A 15156-nucleotide genomic window follows, 5' to 3' on the forward strand; every position below is an offset into this window, starting at 1 on the left:
CAAGCAGGTAAATTGTGCATGAGATGGTGTTGTGTATGTCCTCTCTATCTCTCCGAGCAGGCAGTATGTTACAGATGGCTTGTTCATTGTCTTTTATTATTATTCTCTTAAAGTCCATCTCATCCTGCAAGCAAGCTATAAAATGCTTTACTTGTCCTTCTCTGCCTCTGTCCCTCTCTCTAACTCGCAAACAAAAGTGAAAAAGCTGCACTTTACCTCTCCCATCCCCACCCCCAGCCTACTTTTTCCCACAGCTACTCTAGAAGACTGGATGCTGAAAAAAAAAAAAATCAAGTCTCTATTTTTCTCTCCTTCTTTCTCTCTAGTCAAGCAGACAGATGGATGGAGATGTCAGAGGAGGATAGGGTGGGGGGAGAAAGGTGACGGGGTCAGATTTGGGGGTGGGGTTTGTTTGTTTGTTTGTTTTTAATTATTTTTGTTAAGCACTCACATGAAGAACTCGGGGGAAGATGGGTTGTCACTGGTGGAGCCGGCCTCTCTGAAGCCATTGCTGGCAAGTTTCTCACACTTGAGCTTGTAGGCGTCTCTCTCTCTGGCAAGCCGGGTCACTTCTTGCTTGAGCTGTTCCACCTGCTGAATGAGCTGGGTCTTTTCATTCTCCAGGTGATGTTTCTGCTGGACACGTTTATACCTGCAGGACTGGGCATAGCCTCTGTTCTTCAAGGTCCTCCTCTTCTGCTTGAGACGGATCACCTCATCTTTGGTGAAGCCTCGGAGGTGCCTGTTGAGTTCCCTCACGGACATGGAGACCAGCTGGTCATCTGAGAACCGGTCCTCCACGCTGCTGGAGGGGGGATGCTGCTGATGCGAGTTCTGGAGCTGCTGGGAGGAGCTGGAGGAGGTGGAGGGAGTGGGTGAGGCCTGGTGGTGATGATGATGGTGGTGGTGAGGGTGCCCGCTGCCGGCCAGGTCTTCATGAGTGACCGTAGGGTACTGGTGATGGTGTTGGTGATGGTGATGATGGTGGTGGTGGTGGGCCCGGAACCCTTCGAAGCCTTGCAGCTGCTGGGATACCTGATGGGACCCAATGAGGGCTTCAACCGCGTCCTCTGGGGTGAGGTTCAGGGCCTCGGGGTTCATCTGCTGGTAGCTGTTTGCCATCCAGTACAGGTCCTCCAAGTGGGTCTTCTGCTCGGTGGGGCTGAAGCTGGGTGAGGAGGGCACAGAGCTGCAGGGGGTGCTGATGGGGGTGGAGGAGACGGAGCCAGCAGGCTGCAGGCGGGTGCAGTGCCGTCCGGAACGGTCGTTCCTGCCCAGGGGCTCCTTCTTTACGTCGAACTTCATCAGGTCGAAGTCGTTGACGTACTCCATGGCCAGGGGGCTAGTGGGCAGCTCGGCTCCGATGCTGAGCTCTCCGGCCATCGCTGTCTTGCGGGCACCTTTCCCGGTGGAGGGGGCTGGAGACCTCACTCCAGCGCGCAGCCTGGCAGAGGGTTGGCCGTGCTCCCTTATTCCAAATCAACTTTGGCTTTGCTTCCTCGGCTCCCCCCTCCACCGCCGCCTCCTTCTGCTGGCTTCTGAGGCTTCGTCAGTCCAGAGCAACCAAAGCCAAGGACGAGCCGGCACCCGGGGGCCACTTGGATGTCTCCTTGCCTTTTTTTGTATCGGCGTTTGCAGCGCACCGCCGGCTGCAGCAGCTCCTGGCACTTATCGACACCCAGGCGCAAGGAGAAAGGAGCAGGAAGGGCAAAAGCAAAACAATACAAAGATGCTGCCTTCGGCTTTGTGCAGGAAGAAGAAGAACGGTGCAAAACGTCTAAGCAGCCCGTGGCCCCTCTTCCCGTCTGGGTTTTTGTAAGTCCGAAGCCTTCTCCCCGCTGTAGCAGAGCACCTGGAGTCTGCCGCAACTTTCCAGCCCGAGCACCGGCGATCGGGCGGCGATGGCCAGGCTTTTGCACCAGAGTTTTTCCTGGCTCCGGCAGCCGCGGGGAAAAGGGAGGGAAGAGGGGGAGGAAGGAAAAAAAAAAAAAAGAAAAAAGAAAAAAAAAGAAACAACCAACCAAAAAAAAAAAAAAAAACAAACCAAAAAAGAGGAGTAGGGGGACAAGCAGGACCCAGGTCTCCGCTGTAGCTGTCGCCGCCAGCGCTCGTTGTGCAGCTGTGATTCGTAGCGCAGCCCCCCTTGGCTTCTTATACGGCCGTGCCCGCCGAGAGCGCGGCGGGGGCCGGGGCCGGCGGCGGCCGCGCCAATGGCAGCGCAGCGGCGGGGCCGGGCCGGGCCGGGCAGGGCGGGAGGGAGGGAGGGAAGACGGGCGGCGGGGGCGGCTGGGCCGGACGGCGGCGGCGGCGGCGGCGGCGGGGGTGGGCCGCGCCGTGACAGCTCCGCAGCGCCAGCTGAGCTTCTGCCGCTGCCGGCTCTGTTCGAACCTCCGGGAGCTCCCCGCCCGCTAGCCTCCCCCGCCCCCCCCCCAACATCGCCTTGTCTCTTATTTATTTATTTCCAGACGCCCCCCTCTCTTTTCGGCAGCTGCAATCCACAAAGGAGGAGAGCTTGGGGACATCCTGCCCGTCCCTTTGTTCTAAATATAACAAAGTCCCGTTTTGCCCGCTGCTGTCCTGTAGCCAATTTCAAGGCAGTCACCTTCCCCCCATCGCCCCTTCCAACTTTATGTAAGCGACCCGAGGAGAAGGTAACGCGAAAACAAAACTCGCACCCGTCCAGCAACGCGTACCGGGTCCGGCCGGAGAAGCAGCGCTGGGGCTGCGGGTAGTGCCGAGGAGGATGCTCTGGGACCCGGGAGGGAGGGAAGCACCAGCTCGGCAAGACTGTCAGGTCCCCTTATAGAACGGGGGAAATCCTCCCGGTTACAGGAAGCAAAGTAAAGCAAAGGCATTGACACTGACAATTGCAAATATCAAGGAGAGAAGGGAGAAAATATAGCCACATTTCAGTTCTGAAAGAAGCGTGTTTGCTTTCCGCTGCTGTTCCCTGAGTGAGTGACTGCATGCAAAGGAGTACTCGGCTTGTAAGTTGGGGGGGGTTTGGTGTTTTGTTTTTTTTTTTTTCTTGGTCCGGTAACAGGATTTTTTTTTCTCTGAACATTTTGTAACGATTAAGGGAGATTAGAGCTTCTTTTTACAGTTTTTACGCTCAAACAGACAGAAATTGCGACCCCAAGTGTCCATTTGGAAAATGACAGTGACTTTTCAAGGGGTAGAAACACACGGACAAAAAAGGGAACAGGCGGGTGGGAGCGGAGCGATGCGGGAGCGATGCGGGAGCGCCAGCGGGAGCAGAGCTGCTGCGGTCCCGACACGTCCGCACCACCCTGGAGCTGCGCCTCTGCTCCCTGTACCTCAGCATATCTCCCCCGCACCCCAATTTATTGAGTCGAAAAGTTCCAAGATGTGTCTGCTTTTCCGAAATTAATTAGGAGGCAACTGTTTCCATGGAGCTGGGGCAAAACTGGGAAAGTCCCCAAGCGGACACCCCTGGCGTCGGTCCCTCCCTGCCGGACCCGAGCGCGTTCCCCGGGGCGATGCTCGCAGCCCAGCCCCTCTAGTCCCGCTGCTCCACATCTTCACGGAGCCAGCTGCTGCGGAGCAGAGAACCGAGGAGGCAAAAGCAGCGCAAAGTCTCCCCCTCCAAAAAATTCCAGGGCATCCCTCCAGCAACGGCATGGAGGAAGGAGGTGGAAACCATGGAGGGCTTTTGGATTAACCCCCCCTTCGCAATACATGCGCTGCGGGGCTTAATTTCGTGTAGCAATGCCTCGTTAGAGTTTTTCCCCACTCATTGGAGGGGACATAGCTCCTGGTCAGTAGTGCCCGAGAGCAGTCAATTTCTATGCCCCCACGCATTGCCTTCCAGGGGGTGAAAGAGTCCCTTCGTACCCCGATGGCAGCCGAAGTGGGGCCGCGCACCTAGGAGCACTCAGTTCTCCCTCCACAGATCGTCCTGCTCCAAATGTATGTGTGGAAGGACACGCGTGGAACTCTTGTGAGCGCTCCCTGCATCCCCCGTGGGTAACGCGGCCCTGGCGATGATGGATGCTGGGGGCTCCTGGATCCATACGGGCACCGCGCTGCGGGTTTTTCATCAATGTCAGATTTGGGATATCGCCGTTTATTTGCTGTTTAACGAGCATCCCCGAGCACGGAGATGCGGAGAGGTCCGCGGTGCCCCTTCCGCGGAAAGGCCGGGTTCGGACGGGGGATCTCGGGGGTACTCGGCCACCCTGGAAGAGAAGATCGGGGTAGGAGCTCGGCGGTTTCTGTCTGCCTCCCGGGCGGGCTTAGGGAGAGCCGAAAACATCCTGAGTGGGTCGTCTCTGGTTATCATCAATGAGGTTCTGGAAGCTGTTTGGGGAGAGCTTTATTTTTACCTGCCCGTTAAACATTACCGTTGCCAGTGAGGAAAAAGAGAGAGCTTGGGAAGCTAGAATGCAGCCCGCAAAATGTACCATTAGATGGATAATACTTTTTCCTCTCATAATTACTGAGGTATATTCACAAGGTGGAGCTACTGGAAGGCGGAGGAAGCATTGATCTGATTATCTCCCTGTCCACACACACACGCTGTCCCTTTTCTTGATCTTTTAAGCCATGAGTTAGAGCTCCTTTCTGCGCCTCCATCCTCATCGTCATCGGGGCACTTTCTGGAGCTGTTTCTTTGCTTTTTCCATCCCTCGCATTGCAAAATTTATCCAATAAAATTTAAGGCGTTATGTGGCTAGCTTAGAATAAGACTCGCTTTGTGTCCCGAGTGTCCGAGTTAAAACTGGCCGAGTTAAAGGCCAGTTTTGTTCAATGTAGAGCTTTTAATTCAGGCACCAGAGGTGATTCTCACTGGCGTTTAAGTGTCAGGGGGCACGCTACTCCGTCCGATCTTGTTATTTATTTATTTATTTATTTATGTTAATTACAACTGAGGAAGAAATAAAGTTGCAGGAGAAGCAGAGGAGGATTCCCCGGCTCAGCAGCCCGTCTAGGCAGCCCAGAAGGATTTTCGCCTCCGCGGAGCCGAACGGCCGCGGTGCTGCGCACAGGGGGAGCTCCGCGTACCCCGACCCCACGCGCCCCCCCGCAACCGCTAAAGTCTCCACGGCGCAAAGCGGTTGCCGGCTCCTGCGGGAAGCGTTTCCCGTCCCTTCCGCTCCCGCGTAGGGAAAACATCTTTAATGGGGGGGAAAGAGGCACCCACCTGCCCGGCACTGCAGCGCCGGGACACAGCTCGTCCCCACCCACTCCAAGCCTTCTCCCTCCACCAAAAAGCTTCTAATCGAGCGGCTTTAAATTATGTTTGTTTCTTTCTGCTTTTTTTTTTTTTTTAGATCCGTTTTTTGAAGGTTAGTTTCGAGTAATGAATGACTTTATCCCGCTCTTCGTCCTCTCCTCCCTCCCTGTTGCAAACTTCGGGTCAAAATCGGGAAGAGTTCAAAGAAAACGACAATGTCATTTCAACTCATCCACATCTGGCGCGGACACCCAGGGCAGGGCAATGCGGTCATTGGGCCACTGAAACTGGAAAGCTTGCCCTTAAAACTGGAGTATATAGATATTTGTACGGCTTTGTTTTGGCTTCTGCTTGAATTGGAGCGGGGGCTATGAGGGGGCTGACATTTAGAAAGGGAACGGTGTTACAATGGCATCCCAATCCCCAATTCCTAGAAACAGACGGCAGTTAGATACGTATTTTCCACAATGCTGGTTCTCTGAGAAGTGATCCTCGGGGTTTTTTTGTACCTCAGTGCTGCTTTCCCCCAAGAACTATCTTTTTCACCCCATAATAGTAGTGGGACATGTTGCCTTAAATGAGACTTTTGATACTAAACACACGTCCAAGCCACAATTACCCTCGGCTGGCAGCCGGCAGGAATGGAGGAAAAGGGCATGACTCGTGTAATTCTTACCTCTCTTCGCTTGATTTTTGATTTCCCAAACTGCGAGCAGGCACCTTGCAGTTTGTTAGGAATTTCCAACACCCCCCCCCCCCACCACACACCCCTCCCCCCCCCCCCCAGTGTAAGCAGCGAGGGACCTGGTTAATGATCTATCGCAGATCCATGTGCATGAGAAAGAAAAGTGTTGATGTTTGCTTGTTCGGGCTGATGGGAATGGCCCACGAATTTAGGATTAAATTACGAACGGTAACCAGAAATCTTTGTCCTCTCTCCCTTTCTCTTTTCTGCCGGGATTGTCCAAGTAAAGCTTGCAACATGCTTTGGACAAAGTGTGTACCGCAGGTTTGCAGTGTAAAATTAGCGATTCTCCCCTCCTGGGTTAAACTGGGATCTCCTCAGGTTTTAGCCTGAAACAGTTAAGAGCGGGGCAAATCCAAATCTTAACTTTAGACAGGATTTCATAGGTGGATCTGTGACAAGGGAGTGGAGCAACACTTCAGAAGGGTAGGTTTTACTCGGGGTCTTTTTCTTCCCCGTGGCTTCGCAGTGTCCAAGCATTAAACCCCCACTTGAAATGGGGGGGGGGGGGGGGGGGGGGGGGGTGGAGCAGAAGGCGCGGGTAGCAGATCTGGGGATCGCTTGGTGGCGGAGGGTGTGCTGCAGAATACGCGCATCCGGGTGTGTGTTGCTATACAGGACGCTGTCATTTAGGGGGTTGATTTGAGGGCATCGCGTTTAATTAAAGCCGTGAATTCGCCTGGGTTGGGGGTGGAGGTCTGTTTGCAGAACTGCTCCCTGGTTCAACCTCGCAGCGGTGCCCGTCCCCAAGCCTCTCGCGCCGGGGCTGGTACCTCCCTTCTGAACACCGGCAGCACTGCTTGGAGCAAGGGGCTGATGCGGACGGGGATGAGGGATGCCGGAGTTGGGGGGGGATCCCCGGGGAGTCGACCGGGCCGGGGCCACTGCACCAGCACACGCTGGGATGGTGCTCAGGCGAGGATCCGCGTCCCTGCGAGGCTCGGTGATGCAGGACCCGAGGAGAGAGTTTGATTCTTTTCGGAGAGAGCAGAGCCGCCCCCCCCACCCCCCGCCTCTTAAGCACTCCTCGCTGCTCAGGGTTAGTCCTGGCACGGGGCTACAGGAATGTGCGGTCCAGAGGGGCTGTAAGGGGGGGTTGCTGCTATGCCTTTCCTCCCGCTTTTTTGTGCAGAGAAAAAAGTGCAACTCTTCAGTGACAGCTTCTGCAGTTTTCTCAGGGTCTTGCTGCACCCTGAGGAGGAGGACAGCGAGCGTCTTCGAGGCAAAATGACATTTTACCCTCTTCTATAACGTTCCACGAGGGTGTCTTTGGCAGGGAGGTGAGCAGAGAGCAGAAACTTTTCCCTTCTAGTTATGTCTTTCAGCTTTAGTCCAACTGTACGATGAACAAGTCGATCCAAGCTTGTTTTCAAGGGAATCTGTCTCTTTGTCATCATTTCTAAACTCTGCATTCCCATCATAGCCCCCTCTCTAACACACCCTCTTGTTAATAATCCTCTTGCTACCACAGTAAAATTTTTTTCTAGCAGAAACACCTGATCTGGAAGCTAAAAATCTCTCTCTCAAGCCTTGCTAAGATCAGCTTCCTCCCTGTGCTTGGCTGAGTCCTGCTTCTCACTTGAACCTTGGCATGTTGAATTCATTATCTGAGCTCCTTCAGGAACATTTAGCTAAATAAGCAGCACCAAAACCTTTCTGGGTGATCAGAAATCACCTTTTGGAACTGAAGTAGCCAGTAGAAGCTGAAGAACTATAATTACCACAGTTGTATCTTGTAAGGTCACTTCGTGCCACTCCAAGGGTTTTCAAACACTTCAGAACTTGGACCACAGTTTACTAGAAATATTTCTCTTTTGCTTATCTGCTTCTCTTATGAATACATTGGTATTGCACCAATGTCTGGGTGGGGAAAGCGATTCTCACAAGGTTTTTTTTTTTTCCTTGGATGTGATATAAAAAATGGAGATGTCAGGGAGACAGGGAAAGTGTCCTGGACCTATGCCAAATGTCACAAAGTCATGATCTTCCAGATCTGGAAGGACATACAGATCATCCAGAAAAGGTCAGCTTCCCTTTCTTGCCACAAACTGTTTTTCCTAGGGGCTTGGAAAGATATTTTCTTCACGATCAGATCTGTAGACCCTCAAGACGAGGGGAAGGAAGATCTACCCTCAGTTGTTCTTGGGGAAACCAAGACCCATGTTGCTGCACGTTCAGTGGCCATGGCACCAGGGAGGCTGCTCACAGTAGAGCTGAGAATGTCCCCTGGCCCTTGCAGGATCAGGGGGCTGTCATTGCAGCCCAGGAGTCCGCAGGCATGCTCTGACACCCACTGGGACCAGTACCCTTTCATTCTGACTGATCTGTAATTCTTTTTCATTGCACAAAGTCCTGGATCAGAAAAACTGCTTATATATAGATTTTTTTTTTTTTTTGGAATTCCCTTCCTAGCATTTGCTGCATAAGGATTTAAATACAATCACAAAGTCTATACTCTATATTCTTCTAGCTCTTTGCACCTTTAGTCCCCATTAGGGATTTTGTTGTGCTTCTGTTTTGACAGCCTCTCTATATATGTGTTTGTGGTTGTTCTGTGCTGTTTCCTGATTTAATATCAGTGCAGTTACAGGAGAAGGATGCACCGTTAGCATTTTTTGCTCAAAGTATTTTTCAAGCTCCTTTTTGATGTACTGGTCAGGCTTGCAGCTTCTGTGCTCTTGCTGATCAGAGGAGGAAGGATCAGGTTTATTGTGCCCTTTGGGAATGAAGCTCTCTATTCACCTAAGGATTCTTAGGTGAATCTTATTCACCTCTTCCTGGGCTAGCTCCTCCATATAGATTCAGATGCAGAAGAGAAGTGAGGAAATATTCAGTAAAGCTGTTTTTCATTGAAATTAGTGTTGTTTTGTGTATTTCTGAAAGATAAAGATGAGCCAAATTCGAAACAGTGTCTTCTGCAAGCTCCCACCTTCCTCCTCAAAGATTTTTAAGTCCTAAGGGAAGGGACAAGAAGAGGCAAAGAAGGGGAATAATTATGAGAAAATTCTTTTGTTTACTCTCCTTGCTAGTCTAAGGAACAATTATTCAGCTGTTAACCAGACAAGGGAAAGAAAAAAGGCTCCCAATCTTTGTTTCTTTTACATATAAACAGATCCACAGCCTTGAATAGCCCTAGATCAAATGCTTTTAAACTCAGTCTCTGAGTGTAAATTGTGTTCCATTTGCCCAAACAAAATATTGGCTCACAGTACAACTTGCCGTTTTCTCTTTGGGAAATCAAACTGCAGTTTAGCCTGTGTGACTGTGTATTGCCTTGTGTTGTTAATATCTCCCAGCCTAAAGTGCACTAGACCTCCAGGCCCTAGAAAAGCTGGAGATGTTTCCCACCATTGGCTGCCACGAGTATTCTATGGAGGGCCTGAGGAGAGCAGATCTAACCCAACCCAGCCAGGACATGAGGAGGGCTCACAAAGCTGATTGCTGTCCCTGGAGCAAGTTGCAGTTTCCCTGTAACTATTTCCTTCCTTCCAAAGCTTCTGTGCAGGATGGTTAAATTAATTTGAGCAGGAGAGCCAGCAGCACAGCAGTGTTACAAATTCTCACCCACGGTTTCCCAAGATAAAACGTTCTCCAGCCAAACTGGCTAGTTGCTGAATAGGTCATTCTGAGATCTCATAAACAGTGACCACATCTCCTGGACTGGAGTGCGGGCTCGCAGAAAAATGCAGGGAGCAGAGGAGCAGGGTGAGGTGAGTGCGGGCTGCCAGGAGAATGAAACGTGTTCCCCGAAGGTTGCTCCAATTCCTGTGTCTATTTTAATGGCAATCCTATGGGGCACTTCAAGCTTTCTGTACTGAGGGAGATAATTTCTGCTTGCTTTCCCCTGGTGGGATCAATTCCTCATATGTTAGTGGAGATGAAATGCACACCAAAATTTCCAGTGTGTACCCTGTAAAGTAGGAAAGAAACTGCTTCTGCAGCAGTCAGTGTACACCCATGTTACATCAGATGGAGATATCCTTCTTTTAGCCAGAGTTCTTGGCATTATATATATATATATATATATATATATATATATATATATATATATAGTGTTTTTATTTATAGACATATAGTTTTTTTAATACTCAGCATGGCTGAAAATACAGGAAAATATATATCTATATAGAGATATACAGATAAAGCTTTTTTAATACTCAGCATGGGCATGGCTGAAAATACAGGAAAAAAAAAAAACAAACTTTCCTCAAATTACTGTGAACTAATGTCCATATACCACTTTGCACATTTTCTTAGCATTGTGAAAGACCAGAGCAGAGTCTCCTGGACTCTCCGTGCTTTCAGCGTGAGAGCCCTGTTTATGTTCAGCCTTAACTCTGCATTTGTAGGGTTTTTAATAACTCTGTTTTCATCCTTCAAACATCCCAATAGAGAGCTGGACCCCTTTAAAGCTGTGACTGCACCTCAGCAACCTCTTGCAATCTACATGTGGTTTCTGTTTTGTTTTGGTTTTCTGTCTTGAAATAGCACGTTTCAAACCTCTAATGTACTTCTTTAATAACTGGTGTATAAAGAAAGGAGAAGATAGAGAATTTCATCCAAGAATTCCCAGCTGGAGACATCTGTTCAGCAGCAAGTCACCTGATGAACAGCTCTAACCAGCCAAGTGTGAGTTGCTTTTATTGGTTCTATGTTTTAAAAATAGGTATTATTTTTGTTTCCTTTTAATTGATACCTTTCTAGAGATTTCAGTAGATTCCTGCACCGATCCTCATGGACTTGGATTTATTTCTCCTGAAGGATTAGCACAGCCCAAACCGAGCGATCCATTTCAAACCCTAGCTGTCTGGCTGAAACCAGTAGGAACCAGTTAAATGCTTGAAATGAGGGTTTCCACTAGGGTAATCAAGTTTCCCAGGAGGTGATGGATTTGATGTATAGCCTGTCATGATGAGTTGCAGGCACTCAGCACCTCTGAAATCCAGGCCATAGCACCTCTCAGCAAATCTAAAGAGACGGGCGGGCGCGCGTGCGAGCCCGAGCGAGCCGCAGGTAGGTCGCACGTCTTCATTGATCTCGAAAGGGAGGTTGAACTGTTCTGGTTTGAATCACATGATTTGTCATGTTATTTAGCAGCTGCTAAGCTTAGGTGAGCTTTCAGGATCCTGATGGTGCACACTCAGCCTTGATCCTCTCTTGGTTTAGTTTTCCACGCCACTACCTGGCTTTTCTGCAAAGGGAGGTTCTGCCATGCATCCTGCAGTACTCCTTGAAGTGCTGAGCATCCGTCCTGTCCACTCTGCCTAGCATCCTAGAGATCTTTTCCAGAGGACAGGGATGATATTAAACTTGTCTTTCCACTTTTCTTCTCTATTGTGTCTGGGAAGACTTTTGAGGCCCATAAAATTTGTCCTTATTTGAAGTCTTTGTTGGAGCAGGACCCCAGTTTGACATGGAGAGGGTAACTCAAGAGATGATGGAGGAGGAGGGGTAGAGGTGCAAAAAGGGATGAGCATGGGACTGCACCATGTCCATGATGCTGTAGACCCTCCTGCTCTCTATCCATGCAGAAAATTCTCACCCAATCTGCCAACAGCTCTCCTGACTTCATTTGCCATTTATCAGCTTAAACTACTCATTCTTCTACTGGGAAAAAAAAAAAAAAAAAGTAGAGCTTTGAACTTTTTTCCACACCCCAGCACATGACAGAGTTCATTAAATGGGTGGAGAGCACCAAGAGTCACCACTTGCCTGCACTACCCAGGCAGTGGGTTCTTGGAGGAAAGATACCTAGGGGTGTCCTCTCCTGGGAGATACTGAAAGGGCTGAAGTCTCCTCAAGGACAGTTTAGATAGGGGAGCAGCAGTACAGCCCCCAGTCCTTCCTGCATTTCAGCATGATGAGTTATTTGCAGACAAGAGTGGGACATCTGAGGTAGAGAGCACACTAGGATCATCATTTTTTTATTCCCCTTTGAATAGCTTTAATTAACCAGTTTTTGTCTTTCAAAAGAAGAGGCTTTTTTTCTCACTTAAGCAAAGAGAGCAAATGTTTTCTGAAAGCTGTGTTTTAACTGACCTGGGTTTGGGAGCTGGGGTGGCTGAGGGAAGAATTGCTGTCATGGAATTCACTTTACGAAAGAAAAGCAAATCTCCACCCTGTTTAAACATGGGGAAAACATCACAGAGGCATCCTGCTGTACCAAATGGTAAACATGTCCATGTATTATATCACTTATGGCTTCCTTCAGAGTTTTATGATGCTGTTCTCAATTACTGTGTTTGCATTTGTAATTAGAGTGCAGAACACATTGTGAAGGCAAATTATAGAGCTAACTTGTCCTTTCAAAATAACCCATTTGCTCAGTGTGCTCCCAGAAGCTTCTTTTTATTCAAGGGACTGCAGTGGAGGACTAACCTTCCCTACAGCAAGCGTTGGAGTATACATTTGCTGGAGGGAAGGGAGAGGAGGAGAAAGCCATTTTTGCCCCAGGCTTTGCCGTACTTGGACCTAACCTTCAAACCACTGAAACTCCTGTTGGTTTCTAGAAGCACAATCTTCCAGAAGTTTGAGCAACTAATGGAACTGAGGGGCAGTGGGAGAAGAATCAGGTCTGGCCATACCACTTGGCCTTTTTATGCTTCCTTAACTGGCTAAAAATCTCCTATGGAAGAGTCGCATAAATTACCTAATTGAAAGTGAAAGCACAGGGCTGCTAACTGTCCTCCAGTATTTCCTTCCTTTGCAGGAAGGCAATTGTGGAAGCAGCTCTTTGGAGCTGTTTTGATGTGTGTTCAGCCTTCACCCTGGACTCCCCCTACACTGTAAGGCTCACTCTTTATTTAGGTGTAACAATGACACGTTTCTTCAAGGCATGTTGCCCTAAGTGCTCTATCAAGTCTCCACCCAAAGACACCAGAGCTCTCTCTTGCTTGGCCTTGCTGGGTGTCTAAAGGGATTTCACTGCTGATTTCTGACCAGCTGCCCCTTTGGTTTGCCCCAGCTATTGAGCATCATCAGTGGAGCTCTGATCTTCCTCTAAGGCTTGACTCTGTATGCAGACGACTGAAGCCTAGGTCAGCTGTGCACTTCACCTTAGAATTCAGTGGGGAAAAAACCGTGTTCAAGTCTGAACTCGGAGGTAGTAATGTTCTACTTAGCATAGCCAGCAGGTCGAGGGAGGTGATTCTCCCCCTCTACTCTGCTTTGGTGAGACCCCACCTGGAGTACTGCATCCAGTTCTGGAGCCCCTATTACAAGAAGGATCTGGAGGTGCTGGAACATGTCCAGAGAAGGGCCACAAGGATGATCAGAGGGCTGGAGCACCTCTCCTGTGAGGACAGACTGAAAGAGTTAGGGCTGTTCAGTCTGGAGAAGAGAAGGCTCCAAGGAGACCTTATTGTGGTCTTCCAGTATCTTAAGGGAGCTACAAGAAAGCTGGGGAGGGACTTTTTAGGTTGTCAGGTAGTGATAGGACTAGGGGGGATGGAGCAAGACTAGAAATGGGTAGATTCAGATTGGATGTTAGGAAGAAGTTCTTCCCCGTGAGAGTGGTGAGACACTGGAATAGGTTGCCCAGGGATGTGGTAGAAGCCTCATCCCTAGAGGTTTTTAAGACCAGGCTGGATGAGGCTCTGGCCAGCCTGATCTAGAGTGAGGTGTCCCTGCCCATGGCAGGGGAGTTGGAACTGGATGATCCTTGAGGTCTCTTCCAACCCTAACAATTCTATGATTCTATGATTCTACTTGAGTGAAAAGGAAGTAAATTCTCCAGCTCTTATTCTTCTGCCTTGTTTGCAAATAATCTTTGCATTTGGGATATTTTATTTTGCAAACCCAACACTAAGCTGGAGAGCTTGGCTTGTAACAGGTTTCCCTTCAAGTGCAGGCAGCACTTTCATCTCCTGTACCTTGGTTTGGAGTGCATAGGGAAGTGTTCTGCAGCATGTAGCTCTCCTATAAGCAGGTCTTCCCCATTCCTGGCTGTGAGCAGTTGCCTTGGCTTGACACTCCAGCCAAAGTTTGGGAAAAACTCAAAATCAGTGCTTGACCCTTACCTAACATGCTGCCCACCAGCATCCTCTCTTCATGCTTCATGAAACCAAGCCAATATCAAATAGAGGACACATTAAAAGGCTGCATCTTGCCAGGGTGGAAGTGTTTGAATGATAAAAAAACCCTACAGAAACCCTTAAGCATTGCATTATGAGATTACTACAAGCTCCTTTTTTTTTCCTTTCATTTTCACCACTCTTCCCACAAGTGGTAATTCATACAACTTTTACTCCTAGCACAGGCTAATTCCCCACTTTGTTTCCATTGTGGCTTCTTTAGACATTAACCACAGCAATGACTCTCCCCTTGCTGATGCCCAATTATTAAATTCATTTCTTGGTATCTCTTACATGGGTGAGGAAAGTTGATTCCTTGACCCCAACTTTCTGTCAGGTGCTGGTTCCTCCTGAGCAAAGGTCAGGTCAGTCACCTTCTGATGATTCATAGAGAAAACTGGTTTTATTACTTTCCCTGGGTATGGGAGAGTTTCCTGAAAGACTGAAGCTGCAGCACATGGGATGACCATCCCAAAAATGACTGCCAAGGGGATTTTCCAGGAGCTCTGGGTTTATCTTTATATCTAGTATCTTTTCTTTTTCTTTCTTTCTTTCTTTCTTTCTTTCTTTCTTTCTTTCTTTCTTTCTTTCTTTCTTTCTTTCTTTCTTTCTTTCTTTCTTTCTTTCTTTCTTTCTTTCTTTCTTTCTTTCTTTCTTTCTTTCTTTCTTTCTTTCTTTCTTTCTTTCTTTCTTTCTTTCTTTCTTTTCTTTCTTTCTTTTTTCTTTCTTTCTTTCTTTCTTTCTTTCTTTCTTTCTTTTCTTTCTTTCTTTCTTTCTTTCTTTCTTTCTTTCTTTCTTTCTTTCTTTCTTTTTTCTTTCTTTCTTTCTTTCTTTCTTTCTTTCTTTCTTTCTTTCTTTCTTTCTTTCTTTCTTTCTTTCTTTCTTTCTTTCTTTCTTTTTCTTTCTTTCTTTCTTTCTTTCTTTCTTTCTTTCTTTCTTTTCTTTCTTTCTTTCTCTTTCTTTCTCTCTTTCTTTCTTTCTTTTCTTTCTTTCTTTCTTTTCTTTCTTTCTTTCTTTCTTTCTTTCTTTCTTTCTTTCTTTCTTTCTTTCTTTCTCTTTCTTTTTCTTTTTTCTTTCTCTTTCTTTCTTTCTTTCTTTCTTTCTTTCTTTCTTTCTTTCTTTCTTTCTTTCTTTCTTTCTCT

General features: G+C 48.4%; 1 protein-coding gene across 1 annotated transcript; it reads right to left on the bottom strand.

Moving 5' to 3' along the window:
- Positions 1–447: 447 nt before the first annotated feature.
- On the bottom strand, positions 448–1383 carry MAFB (MAF bZIP transcription factor B). Its single transcript, XM_054391977.1, has one exon. The coding sequence runs from the start codon at positions 1381–1383 to the stop codon at positions 448–450; it is 936 nt and encodes a 311-aa protein (XP_054247952.1).
- Positions 1384–15156: the final 13773 nt, after the last annotated feature.

This window comes from Indicator indicator, chromosome 24 (genome assembly GCF_027791375.1).
Source record: "Indicator indicator isolate 239-I01 chromosome 24, UM_Iind_1.1, whole genome shotgun sequence".
NCBI classification, from domain to species: Eukaryota; Metazoa; Chordata; class Aves; order Piciformes; family Indicatoridae; genus Indicator; species Indicator indicator.